At 43.4% G+C, this 14,393-nt stretch overlaps 2 protein-coding genes across 2 annotated transcripts; both read right to left on the bottom strand.

The window, feature by feature from the left end:
- Nucleotides 1–280: 280 nt before the first annotated feature.
- On the bottom strand, nucleotides 281–12,829 carry LOC147796952 (uncharacterized). The gene is made up of 2 exons (XM_087144914.1): nucleotides 7,455–12,829; nucleotides 281–3,252 (listed from the first exon to the last, which is right to left on the bottom strand). Exon 1 carries the CDS (start codon nucleotides 12,827–12,829, stop codon nucleotides 8,684–8,686), a length of 4,146 nt encoding a protein of 1,381 aa, XP_087001040.1. The 3' UTR covers nucleotides 281–3,252; nucleotides 7,455–8,683.
- On the bottom strand, nucleotides 7,748–8,638 carry LOC147796953 (uncharacterized). The gene has a single exon (XM_087145123.1). It carries the CDS (start codon nucleotides 8,636–8,638, stop codon nucleotides 7,748–7,750), a length of 891 nt encoding a protein of 296 aa, XP_087001249.1.
- Nucleotides 12,830–14,393: the final 1,564 nt, after the last annotated feature.

Genomic DNA, 14,393 nt, shown 5'->3' with positions numbered 1-14,393 from the left:
TCGTTATTTTGGACGTTTATGATTGCTTTTTTTGTGCCCCAATTGCGCAGGTAATGGAATGTAAGTCGCACCCACCGGGTTGTATTTAACCACGTTGATGTAAAAAGCGACAACTTTATCAAAGATCCACCCCGACCTTCGTTGTGTATGAGCCTCCACGTCCTCTATCTGTTTTTGCCTCTGTTCAGCGAGTGCCTCTTTCACGTCGGCTTTATTTGCAACTAATTTATTTTCGTTCGGGAAGGTTAATACACCAAAGTCATTTTTTTGGGGGCTTCCAATCTAAACTGCACTTTTAGGGCCGTTTGCAATTTGTAAGAACCAACTTCTTTTAACTCCTCCAACGCTTTCTTCTCGATAAAAATTTAGTAAAAATCAAAAAAGTGCACGAGGTCGTATTCAAAGAAACGGAGTATCAATTCCAATTGCGGTAATTACTCTGAAAGCGCCTCACGTTTCTAATGTCTACTTCTGCAATTTCCTCGGGCTGAGTGTAAGCTTTAATCGCTTCAATAAAGTCTTGTTTAACATATCTGTCTTTGTGTGCAAAAGGAATATTGTGTACTTGAACCGTTTTCAACAGCTGCCGATATGACTGACGCGGGAAATACTTAAATTGTTTCTGGTCCATTCGTATGGCTTCAACGAGCTCAGGTTTGGTGTGAAATTTACGCTTGGGTGCCGGTAATGGGATGTTGTATTGTTTGACAAAATCTTCTAAAAACGCCTTCTTAAATCGATTAAAGGTCGATAGTAGAGGTCTGTGTTTTGCGTTGCTCATGTCTCTATATATGGTCTCTGCTACAGAAATTCTGCAACAAATCACAGATGCCGAGATTTCTATGGAACTCTGTAAGTTCCAAATTTCTTCCCCGGCAAGTCCAATACCCCTTGATGCAGTGTCAAAAAATCAAGGCCTAATATCCCTGCTTGAGTTATTGGTGCAATATACACTAAGTGATGCCGAACTAGTTTACCCAACTTAATTACTACCTGTACTGTGTTTTTTGCTAGGCATTAATGTTTGACGACAACTCAAAGGCAATAATTCGTAGGTATGGGGATGAATAATTGTAACTGACGATCCTGTATCAAGCGAAAAAATGACATTGGTGTCAAATATCTTTCCTGCAACAAAGAGAGGATCGTGGGCCTGACCTACCAGTGGCTGAACAATGGCCCCTTGATCAGCTGTATCTAGTTCTCCTGAATATCCATCTCATTTTCAGTTGCATCAAATGGACACTCGAATTTCCTATGTCCCTCCTGGTTGCACTTCCAACAAATCAATGGTTTTTCTTTCCTGTTCCTAGCTAGTTGCTACAGTAAGTTGTAATTGCTTAACTGTCTGTTCTAATTTCTCAAGTTGCGATTTCAAATTATCTTTATCTTCCGGCTGCCTGTGACTTACACTGTTATCTTGACATGTGTGGGTCAACATGCTCTTATTGTGCTCAACATGAAGGAAAGCAAGCTTCCTCAAGCGTTACACAGAGTGCCATATTCAGTGTTTTAGGTTTAGTTCGCCTAACCTGCATACGTATCTCAGGTAAGTCTAAGGCTTCGATAAAGTAATTTTTTACCCATCTCTTCTTTCATATCAACCGAGACAGGGTATGCTCTTGCTACTAACCCGCAGATATTCCTTGCCAACTCGGGTAATGTTTCACCTTTCCTATGACATCTTACATTTAATTTAGCCCTATACAAACTAGTCTGATCACGAGACAAAAACCTCTCTATCAAAGCAGACACTACTACCTTAAAATCACATTTCATCTCGTCTGCAAAGTCAGTATACACTTGAAGGGCAGCCCCTTGCAACCAAACAGCTAAAAATTGAACTTGAAATGGGCAAAAATTTAAATGGGCACCACTGGGCACCCCTTGAGCTCAACCTGATGGGGAGGCAATGTGAATGGAGACAGAAATTTCCACAGGCCGAGCTCTACTTTGCCTGGACAAAGAATCAATTTTCCTTTGAAGCACTTCCTCTGTCATGCGTATTGACCAGTCCAACTGGTCAACAACATCCATTTTAAAAGAACAAAAAGAAAAATCCAAAAAGCAAACTAACAAACTGTTTTAAATGTACTGGTAATCCAACTAAATCCAATCGCTGCCGCCAAATAATATGTAACGGGACACCAGTACATAAATAATCACAAGCAAAATTGCTTTCTGGTTTCACATTTTTATTTGCAGAAATTTTTCTGACAGAAATGGCCCAGGCAAAGCAAAGGGACATCCAGGGTGCCAAACCAAATTAAGGGATAAACTAGACAGCTTCCAACAAACTTATTCAAATATAACTTACAACTTATACATGATTGGTAGCAAGCCGTTCAGCAGGGTGTGTCTCCAGTCACAGTTGGCACAGAAATGCCTCACTCATTCCTGCAGACTCCAACTTAAGTAAGGAAACTGTAACAAAGAACATTCTTTTGCAGTAGCTGGAGGCAAATAGGAACAAAAGAAAGAATGGGTCTGGCCAGACTGGCAAAGACCACTCTGGCACTCCCAGACCCACGCCTAGTTAAACTACAAAAGCAACAAAGAGACTATATAAAGAAAGAATGGGTTTGGCTAGAGTGGCAAAGACCACTCTGGCACTCCCAGACCCAAGCCTAGTTAAACTGCAAAAGCAACAAAGAGACTATATAAAGAAAGAATGGGTCTGGCCAGACTGGCAAAGACCACTCTGGCACTCCCAGACCCACGCCTAGTTAAACTACAAAAGCAACAAAGAGACTATATAAAGAAAGAATGGGTTTGGCTAGAGTGGCAAAGACCACTCTGGCACTCCCAGACCCAAGCCTAGTTAAACTGCAAAAGCAACAAAGAGACTATATAAAGAAAGAATGGGTATGGCCAGACTGGCAAAGACCTCTCTGGCACTCCCAGACCCACGCCTAGTTAAAGTACATTCATACAATAGGATAGAATGATCTGTCGGTGGTGTCAGCAAAGAGACTCGATGTGCTATGCTGTAGAAGGCTGTGGTTATTTGAGATGGCGTGTCTGAAGACTGCATCAGGCTCAGTAGGTATAGTGCGACATGTAGTGGGGATGCTGGCATTATTGGCACTGGCTGGTCTCTGGCTTTGGCCCAAGTTGCCCATCTCTGAAACTTTGCACGTACTTAGCAGTTGTCGAATTGGCTCTATCTTTCAGAACCACTCTAGGCAGTTTTTCAAACAGGTCTTGCATCACTGGGTCTGATATCTGGCTACCTTCGTCCCTCAATAGCCCCTGCACGAAAAAGTTTAAAACCAGCGTCATCTTTTATTACATAAAACTGGAGATTTGACACTTGGAAATATTGCCCATGAAGGATATCTAACGCAACTCTACAGGTCAATTAGCTGCCAAGTATTAACCAGTCTCTACGGCTGGCTAACATCAAGTACCAACCGGCTTTATGGCCTGTTAACAGCAAGTATTGTTAAGGCTCTGCAGCCTGTTTCCACCCGAGTATTATCAAGGCTCTACAGCCTGGTTAACATCCTAGTATTATCAAGGCTCTACAGCCTGGTTAACATCCTAGTATTATCAAGGCTCTACAGTCTGGTTAACATTCAAGTGTCACCAAGGCTTTATAGCCTGGTAACATCCTAGTATTATCAAGGCTCTGCAGCCTGGTTGACATCCTGGTATTATCAAGGCTCTAAAGCCTGGTTAACATCCGAGTACTATCAAGGCTCAACAGGAGCATGCAATATTATTAGGCTCTTGATCTGCAGCCCAGTTAGCATAGAAGTACACGCATTATTTATGAATCTAGAACCTTCTTTATCAAATAGTAGTATTATTTATATTAAGGGGATCCGAAACTCACATATTATTGGTAGGCTCTATCTGACGTTGTCTACTATGCACATCTAACAAAATGGTAAAAACCGTTGGTACAGCTGACTGTTACGTAGATCTGAATACCGTTTTTTTAGGAAGGAGTTATACATGTATACAATTTTATAGACCAGTTTTTTTTTATATGCAGTCTTGCATCATTCCATAGGCAAATCTCTGACCTAGATAAATGCTAACCTTAGAGCTAACATATTAAACTTTGGATATCTTCCTGCGAAGAGTGGACGACCACTTTACCGGCAAACAAATGAGTCATGTGCTGTGGAGAATTTGATACAGTCTTTTACATGTGGCGCAAATCTTCCTTGGTTGTTTGTCAAGAGAGGCCAAAAAGGCGCCGAGGTTCATTCCGGAATAGAGTTCCTTCTGCCTTGCTAACTCTTAAATGCAGTATAGTGTTGGACATAAGGGATATCAGTGGAACTATCCAGTTGTTTTCACCCATCCACAATCGAGAAAAAGCGTCTACTTTTTCAGATCTCAGGTTCCAAAACCTTGAATTGAATCTTGACAGCTTATTATTTTGGAATCTGACAAATCTATCAACGTCATGAGGACCCCATAATCTTTCGAAGTTCGAGAAGTGTATATCTGACAATGACCAGTCATCATAATCAACTAATCTACTGAGTGCATCTGCTTTTTCGTTTTCTAAGCATGGAATCCCATCATTATTCATAGAGATATTATTTTCTATAAGAGTAGAATAGATTGCTTTGGCTATATCGTGTAACTCTGGTTTACCATTTCCTACTTCCACAATTTTAACAACCCTTTTATCTTTTTGCCTGCCAGGGCACTTCTGAAGCTTTTAAGCACTATTTCCACTGCTTTGAGTTCCTTCCATGTGGGGAAGGGAGATTTTAATGTTTTTTTATAACACCTTTTCTTTTACAAGCTTCCTTATTTTAGTCAACAACTTGTCTGGTACCCCATATCACCTTATAGTTTAGCATTGCTTATCGAGCCTCCTGCAGTTAATTGTTCAGACTGGTGCGTACTACTGAAGAGTGAGCTTTACCACGCACAGCTCTTTTCAGCCTTCCCACATTTGCACATTTCTGCTTGTCACCAGTTGCAGTTGGGGTGAGTTTTGCCGTAATTTGCTATTTGTATTGTAAGTCAGTAGTTTTAGTGTCAAACTAGTTAAGTTGTAATTTTGGCAAAGTTTCTTTTTGAAGTTTCTGATGCAAGGAAGGTTGTGAGCATGGAAGTTTCTTGAAAACACCATTGGAAGTTTTTACTTCGTCATTCAGACTAAAATGTAATTCGAATGTGATTTTGGTTAATCTTGTATAAAGAAAGTCATGTTCAGAGCCCACCATTAGATGATCCTCCATACTGTCCATAAATTTATCTCTGCTCTTATAAGTGTTCCTTAACTAGAATTCCTAGCACTGTGATACTAAATTAAGATGTAGAGTGATCCTCTAAAATTTGGGAATTTCAAGTTAACTCACTGCATTTTTAACGTGTAAAAGCTGTGAGGGAATCCATTTTTAGACCATGTGGTGCAGAACAAAGGATTAGACTCACACAGTCTGCAGTGTAGTTTATAACCATTGGCCATGTGTGAGGTACATGCATGTTCGTGTACATGTAGTTAGTGAGGACAGAGGTTCCTTGGCCAGTCTACTTTACCAATAAACAGTTCTGGCTGAAGCTGGCTACTTATGAATATTCATGACAGTGTGTCAGGATAAGAGGATTTATTCCACTGTCTGGTCAGTGACCATGTGGCCTTAGACCGGATGACTACCTTATAAAATGTTTTACATTGTGTATGATTCAGGTACTTTAAAGTTGGTATTCGTGTACATGTATTCAGTACTGAGGTGATGCTTTAGGTGCGTGATGGCCAGTTTAATTTGGAACACTCATTTTTTGGGAGGAGATCTTGTCTTTTGTTCTTTATAGATGACTTGATATGTACCGGTACTTCATTTTATTCCACATCCTCCACATTTAATTACTGTGTACATGTATTTAATTTTCCTTATTTCTTTTTGTTTTGATTTATAGGTTTGTGCCTGATTGGTCACTCGAGTAAACCACTTGTGACACCGTGTTGGGTTGTTATCACATTTCCATTTTTTCCCTTTTTTCCTTTTAATCACGTACAGTTTCATTTATTATCTTCCTCAGACCACAAAAGAGAACTATTTTTTTTCTTTGTATGGCTAGTATCGGTTACAGGATGGATCCCAGTTAAAGTTCATTGGCCAACTGTCAAATTCTCTCTTTTTTTGGTGTCCTGACCTTCCAAATAAATCGCGACCCAGTCTTCTTGAACCAGGTGTCTTCAGATCTTGTCACTTTCCCAAAGTCTTATGTATTAAGTTAACGAGGCAAATTTCCAGGTTACACATGTACTACTTTTCTGTTTTTCTGCACAATTCCAAGCTCCTCTTGCTACGATATCTCCTGCACCTACTACATAGTCTGCTCCAGCTATGTCGCTTGCATCTGAAAAGACAACTTCATGGTATAAAGTATCAAGAGCCATTGCAACTGGTCTTACACAGTTTATATTTTTCTAGAATGACAATTCATTCATGCTATCAACCGACAAAGAAATGTAACTGTGCCAGGAGGGGGCTGCCGGAATATCCTTCAGCATAGACCTGGTCATGAATCTTGTAACATCTCCCAATGCAGGTGCCATTGCTATAATGTGTCCTACAAGACTCGCAATTAGCTTGACATACGCCTTTTTGGAATTCTCCAATTCATTGCTTGTATCTATGATTCGTAGAATTTTTCTTGGGAGTTGGAGGATTATACCATTTTCAGTGTCTTATATGAAACCTAACCATTGGCAAGACAACTTTGGTTCCCATTGCGACTTTTCTTCGTTCACAATGAATCCAGCTTTGTGTAGATCGCCCTGAATTTCATTAGCGTTTTTTAGTACTTCCTCCAAATTGTCGGCGATACCCAATCCATCATCTAGATACACAACAATTGCTTTACCTTCACTCCTCCATTTTTTTCACAAGACAGCGCATGACTTTTGAAAATATATAGGACACGGATGTAAGGCCGAACGGCAGCACAGTAAACTTGAAGTACTGACCATTCCAAGAAAAGCCTAGGTATTCTGTGTGTTCTTTGTAGATATCAACGTGATGATAACCGCTTTTGAGGTCAAATGAGAAAAGATACTTCCCTTTGTTTAAATATGTTTTGGCTGTTTTAAGATCTTCATATTTGACAGATTGTTTCTGTAGACTATTTTCCAAGTTTAGTTGGCAATCTGGTTTATTGCATTTAAGAAGAAATTCAAGAAAAAACCCTCCCGGTATGTAGTTGCTGTCCCTCCCTTGAATATACGTGAGCTTCAAGTAAAGAGAAAACAAAGATAATTAACAGCACGTTTAATAAAGATCTTTTTAACATTACACTCTCCTAATGACTTCAATCTAAATAGAATGAAAAGGCACGCCAGGAGATGAGTTGGTATTCCAGCAATGATTTGTGCGTAATAACCCATAGTAAATTTTAGATAAATAACCCATATAAACGGCTCCATTATTTGCTTGAAAATGGCCTTGACTGAATAAAGATTTCAAATGATAACTTACCCAACTGAATACTTCTGAACCCCCTAGGATGTATGATGATTGCTGATTTGAAACCCTGTTCTGAATTCTGTTAACTTGTATACACCGAGGCGCTAGCGCTAAGCGTGGCCTTTTTATGAAGCGCGCCCTCACGAGACGGCCGTGAAAACTCGGCACTGCTGCAACATGGCCGCCCCTAAATTTCACCAAGAAATTTGCTAACTATTAAGGCAACGGCAAAAACGTAACACTTCAGTTGAAACGATAAAAAGTTGAAGAACGCAGTTGCGATGGGAACACAGTTTTTTTTTTTTTTACTCAAGCAAGCAGTTCCTCGTCCCACAAAGTCTAAAGGGAATGAGAGTTTGGGTTAGAAACAGATTGGCCAAACCAGGAGTATCACCCTCATCATACTTTGCCAGTCGCACCAGCCGGGCCACTAGGCGTTTGTACTCTCGGTCGTTGACTCGAACACTGACTACCCTCACTCTCTGGTCATCACCAGGAAACACTTGTGTAATCGTCCCCACTGGCCACTGAGACCTTGGGAGCTGGGGATCTGCTATCATCACAACATCTCCCTCCGACAGGTTTTCCTCTTCCCTTTGCCATTTCTGGCGGGTTTGCAGGTTAGGAAGATAGGACCTAACAAAGTGACGCCAAAACTGATCGGCTAGTACTTGACTGTGCCGCCAATTCCTGCGACCCTTCAGCTCTCTCTCGTCATAGACCACCATCGGAAGTGCTGGATCCCGTCGCCCCATAAGGAGCATGTTTGGAGTTACTGGATCCACGTCGGCAATCTCAGAGGAGGCGTATCCCAGAGGTTTTGAATTGAGGATACCCTCAACCTCCACTAGCACTGTGCGAAGAACTGCGTCAGTTACGGTCCTATCTCCAAGTACTGCCTTTAAAGCTCCTTTGGCTGATCTGACTTCCCGCTCCCAAGTACCCCCAAAATGGGGCGCATTGGGGGGGTTAAATTTGAATTTGACCTTGTACTTGGCAAGTCGCTGCACAATATCCAGCTCCATTGCCTTTAAAGTCTGCTCGATTTCTGTATTGGCCCCCTTGAAATTTGTTCCACAGTCGCTAAGAAGTTCAAAGGGAACTCCTCTGCGAGAGGCGAAGCGCCTGTAGGCCATCAAGAAGTGATCGGCATCCAGACTTTCTAGAATATCGAGGTGCACTGCTCGGGTGGTCATGCATTTGAAGAGTAGCCCCCATCGTTTTTTCTGTCGCCGCCCAATTCAAACTGTCAGGGGCCCAAAACAGTCTACTCCTGTAGAGTAGAAGGGTGGCTTTTCCAGCCGCAGCTTGCATTCTGGTAGATCTCCCATGCGGGGCACCCTGGGCGTCCCTCGCCAGCGACGGCATTCTGGGCAAGCATGCAAGATTCCCTTTACCATACTGCGCCCCCGCAAGATCCAAAACCGGCGCCGCAAATGGGCGAACACTTGATCAGTACCAGCCTGATGACTAAAATAGGCATCAGCATCCTTTATCAGGAGTTTTGTGACAGGATGGTGTGGGTCAAGAACAACTGGATGGGGCTCAACCAAAGCAGTGTCTGTTGAGGAAGCCTTCCTGAGGCGACCTCCAACTCTAATCAGCTTGTTAACTGGGTCAAGTTCCGGTGCCAACTCAAGAAGACGACTATTTCGAGACAGCTCCTTATTGGAAAAAAGAGCACCGACTTCCTCCTTAAAGGTCTCGCTCTGTGCCTTTCGAAGCAACAAAATCTCCACCTCCTGGGTTTGTTCTGGAGTTAGAATACCATCCAGCAACTGATCATCTGGGTACAGCTGCCTTCCAACTGCACTGACCAATTCTGTCCAACTTGAAAAGGCTGTAAAGTCAACATCAACCTCTGAGGTAGGCACTGTGAGACCACAGAAGACACTCTTGATTTCATTTTGTTCAACGATAGAGTTGACACGAGTTTGTGCCAAGATACATGCACTGTCCTTCTGCCACTCCTCTTGAGGGTCACGAAGCCACCCTGGGCCATCAGTCCATCTGGAGCCTTTCCCTAATTTGGAAACTGGTAAGCCGCGGGTGACATCGTCAGCAGGGTTATCCTCACTTCGAACATAGCGCCACTCCATACCCTCAGACAATGTTTGTATCTCGGCTACACGAGTTCCAACGAAAACCTTGAACCTGCATGACTCTGACTGAACCCAACTGAGTACAGTGGTGGAGTCGCTCCACATCAGAGTATACTCAACATCAACTGTAAGAGCCTCTAGGACGACTTGCGCGAGTTGGGCACCAAGGAGAGCCGCCATTAGCTCAAGACGTGGCATAGATAGCAGACGCTTTGGTGCTACCCGACATTTGGCTAACACAAAGCTTGTGTGGATCTCCCCAACGCTGTCAGCGGTACGTAAGTAGGCAACTGCCCCATACAACTTCTCTGAAGCATCACAAAAGACATGTACGGACCTCTTCGCCTTGGCTGTCTCAACAGACGGTGGTGTATAACACCGTGACAACCGTATCTGTGGGATATACTCCAACTCCGTGCACCACTCTTCCCATCTCTGAGTTAAACCAGGATCAGTTACCCTCTGGTCCCAATCCAGCTTTTCTAACCACAAATCACGAACAAGCAACTTGGCTCTAGCTGTGAAGGGTGCAATGTCCCCCAACGGTTCAAATTGACTTGCAAGGGCCCTGAGGGCTATGCGCTTAGTCAGCACATTGTGTTCTGGAACCTTGGCTGGGTGATACAGCTCATCACTCTTCCCGTCCCAGCATAGCCCAAGAGCTGGCTCTGGATCGCCCCCCTGTGGGTCCAGTGACAACGATTGTACCTGACGAGTTGAACAAGCCTCATTGGGAAGACTCTCAAGTACTGTGGGGTGACTACTCGCATACTTCACCATCTGGAATCCTACTTCTTGTAAACATTTGCGTGTGCTCTGGACAAGTTGGATAGCCTCTTCTTCAGTGTCTCGACTTGCCAGCTGGTTGTCTACGTAGGTCTCTTTCTCTATTGTAGACTGGACTCGTGGATACTGGTCTACCCGGTCCACAGCAGCTTTCTGAAGGGCAAATGTTGCACAGCACGGACTACATGCAGCCCCGAATGGAAGCACCAACCACTCTATGACAACCCATTTGTCAAGATGCTCATCTTTCCAAAGGAACCGAAACATTGGTCGCTCTTCCGGTCGGAGTCTAACTTGATGAAACATGGCGGTTATATCTCCTGAAACCGCCACTCGACCCTGACGAAATCGTAAGAGAACATCCAACAGAGATGGACCCAAGGTGGGGCCGGCAACCAGTTCATGATTGAGGCTCTGGCCTCCAAACTCAAATGAGCAATTGAAAACGAGACGGTTTTTCCCACTACTTTGTACAACATGACATGGAATATACCAACCTCGTAGTTGGTCTGCCGTCAAGTCATCCACCGGTCCAAGAACCCTGACCTGTATCTGGACTTGGAGTTTCCGGATGTAGGTGCGACAATAATCTGCCAACTCTGAGTTTCCCTCAATCTTCCTCTGGTTTGAGCGGGCCAATGCCAATACTGCTTGTGGGAGACTGGAAGGTTTCTTGTGGTTAGGCTTCCACAAGAGTGGAGTTTCAAGCCGCTTCACCCCATCAACTTCAACTTCCCTGGTGTTCTCTTCCAGCATGTTGATGGCAAGCTTGTCAATCCTCGAGCGGGTTACCTGCTTTTCATTTACCTGTGGTAATTTATCAACTGTCATAAATTGCTCCATCAATTGGTGCAGCTGCTGGTCGGGTTGCTGTGTAGCACATGATGTGAACAGAATGCCTCGGCCCTCCAAAGTTTTACCAGGGATTTGGAGACCTTGGTGACCAAGGACAGTCCAGCCAAACAAGGTGTTTACTGCCACGGGGGAACTACACTTTGGACCACAGCGGACTTCAGACGAAAGCGTGAGTTCGACATGGTCCGCACCGATGAGCACAGACGGTTGAACCCTGTGGGCCGAAAACAATGCTAGCCCTCGTAAGTGAGGCCACTTGTTTTGTAGATCCTCTGCAGACACACTGTAATCAACTAGCTGAACATCTGGGGCGCTGAAAGCACACTGTATGCCGTACCTTTCACTGTCTCCACGAGCAGAGACTTTGAAGTCAACACATTTTCCCTTCCAGCTGGTGTCACCCATCACAGTGCTTATACAAAGTTGTTCTTCATGGCCAGGAATATTCAACTTGTCAACAACAGACTGCAGGACCATTGTCCTCTCCGCACATTCATCCAACACGCCAAAGGTGTCAATGCGACCTGAAGGCCCATGCAATGTAAGTGGCACAACTTTAATCAAAACATCACGCTTGTAGTCCACTCTAGGGCTAGGCCCCACCCCTGAACACATTACTGCTTCCTTAGCTATGGGTTCAGAAAGTTCGTGGAGGCTGGTGCGGTGGTCACCTTCGCATTCTTTACACTCTTTAGGATACACACATTCCTTTTCATGTTTCTTTGCACATTTTTTACATCGTTGGTTTGTCTTCAACCACTGCAACTTCTGTTCTCTTGTCAGGCCCTGAAATTTTTGACAAGTTTCGAGGTAGTGGCCCGATTCTCTGACTTTGCAATACAAACAGCTAATCCTCTCTGGAGTCATTGCAGATGCATTGCTTTCACTCGGGGCCTTGGTCTCAGTAGCAATCTTCTTTCTGACTGCTGATGCAGTCGCTGCTGACTGAGGACTGGCTTTGGCCATGTAAGATCTGGATGGATACGGTTGGTTGGATGGAGACTTCTTTTGCCCCTGACTCCGCCATTGTGAAGACTCCCTAGGGGACTTTGACTTGCTTGCCTTTTCTAGGAGGATCAAACTAGCTGGGCCAGTCTTCTTCTTTAACCATCGATTAAGATCATGTACTGTGTATCTCATACCATGGCCTTGATTCCACATTTTGGACAGGAATTCTGAGTGAAGCCTCTCAGGCAATTTTTTGACAAGCTCAGTGGCATAGCGGTGGTGCTTAAGCTCATCACTAAAGTCCAATTTTTCAGCTGTTTCTACTGCTGTGGCCAGCTCATCTGAGAAGTCACGGAGTCTAGACCAATCATTGTACGCAAGGACAGGACGGGCCTCTAGCTGATTGAGTAGGCCTTGGACTATTCGTGCTGGATCCCCATATGCCTTATGCAACTGCTTCATTGTCGCCGCATATGCTCCATCTCCCAAGATGAGATTACGGTCAGCAATGGCTAGAGGACGACCTCCGAGATGACTTCGTAGGTAGGTGAATTTGGTGGCCTCTGGCAGTTGATGCATGGGGCCTTTCATGATGCTGTCCCACAGAGATCTAAAGGTTACATACTGCCTAAGGCGTGAGGTCAAAATACAAACGCTTTTGAAAGCGTTCGACACTTTGTAAACGCTAAGCCCCATCGACGGTCCACATGGCACAGACGAACGGTTCAGTTAGGCTGGCTAAACTGTTCGTGGTCGAGTGCTCCCAGCGACAAACTGCTCCCAGTAAACAATGGACAGCTTATCGGATTATGGGCTTCTGCGGTCTGGTGGATGAGTCATTCCAATTGCTCCACAGTCACCAGGATTTGTAGGCTGTTTTAATTTTCTGACAATATTGAATAGTTACATCGTTTATAAAATGCGAAATATCCATGCTGTCGGTTTGCAGACCCGTTTTTTTCATGTCTTGATACCCTGTTATCGTAGTATTATTTTTTTCTCGGTATCAAGAGTCAAACACACACCCTATTGTGTAGCTGCAGAATCGATCATACTTACTCGAAATCTACACGAATCGTACTTGAGAGTGTGTTCTTTTCGCCGTGCAGTTATTGATACAACCTTTTCTCTTTTTTGCTCCTTGCGCAAGCAGGGACTCAGCGGTAAGCACCGGCAGGTTTTCATGTGTAGGATCGAGGAAGACATGTACGCGAACAGACTGTATTCGCGGCGTCCCCAATTTCGGTCGTGTTCTTGAACGTACAGTATAAATGTTAAACTTTTAGTGGCATGGTACCAGGTGATTGGGGGGGGGGCGGAATTTAATCGTAGAATAAAGTCTGGTTCGTTGAATTCAACGTTTTCCAATAATACACTACGTTGGGGAATATGACTGAAATTTGGGGCGCCGCGAATACGGTACGTCTACTATGCACTTTCCACTTCACGCGTCGGCTGCACCTGCTTTTTTCTTCGAGTCAATAGTACATGTGCGCACGTTGCACTTTGTTTTCGTTTTGGCTTCAAGATAAGATTCCAGAGCTGTAAATTACGTCTACACACCGCATTTTATCCTTGATCACCTTAAAAACAACGAGGAATAGAAAAACGAGTGGACTCATTTTGTATTAGTCAACTCAACATGTGTCCGCGGCATGAAGACATCACGTTGATTTCAGGTTGAGTCGTTTGCATTTCATTTTTTTCTCTGCGCGTACTCTTCACGATGAAAATAGCAGCCTGGTCGCAAGAATCCCCCAACTGTGTTGTATGTTTTTCTTCAATGATCAACTTAATAATTCTATAGGAATTAACTTGAAACGCAATGCAGGAAAGGGGGCAATTATCTTGACAGTTTGCTGGTTGTGGACATTTTGCCTTAACAAATTTGTTTCCCAACTGCTGCCAACAGAAAAAAACTCCAAGCTGTCTAAATTCTGTGTGATCTGTCAGTTTATGGTTTTATTTTTTTGCCTCTTTCATACGATCATTGAGGGTTGCAGGCTAATACTCTGCCTTTTCCACAGAAGTCAAATCCAAAAGATTATTGTGATTTTAATTGTTTGTTTATATTAAATGCATGCATGTAAAGGATGAATTTAAGATTATGCCCATTAATTATATTAATAAGAAATATGTTATTTTGGCTTATGCATCAATACTGAGTTCAGATTGATTGATTTTTTAAAAATACATTCCTCAAGTTTTCTTCCCTATATGATGTTTCAAGTTTTTTTTTACAGATTTTAAAATATTCATT

This window comes from Acanthaster planci, linkage group LG13 (genome assembly GCF_054643075.1).
Source record: "Acanthaster planci isolate LZ-2023a linkage group LG13, COTS_SCS, whole genome shotgun sequence".
Taxonomy (NCBI): Eukaryota; Metazoa; Echinodermata; class Asteroidea; order Valvatida; family Acanthasteridae; genus Acanthaster; species Acanthaster planci.
Note: the sequence above shows the minus strand (reverse complement) of the source record. Positions and strands in the feature narration are given on the sequence as shown.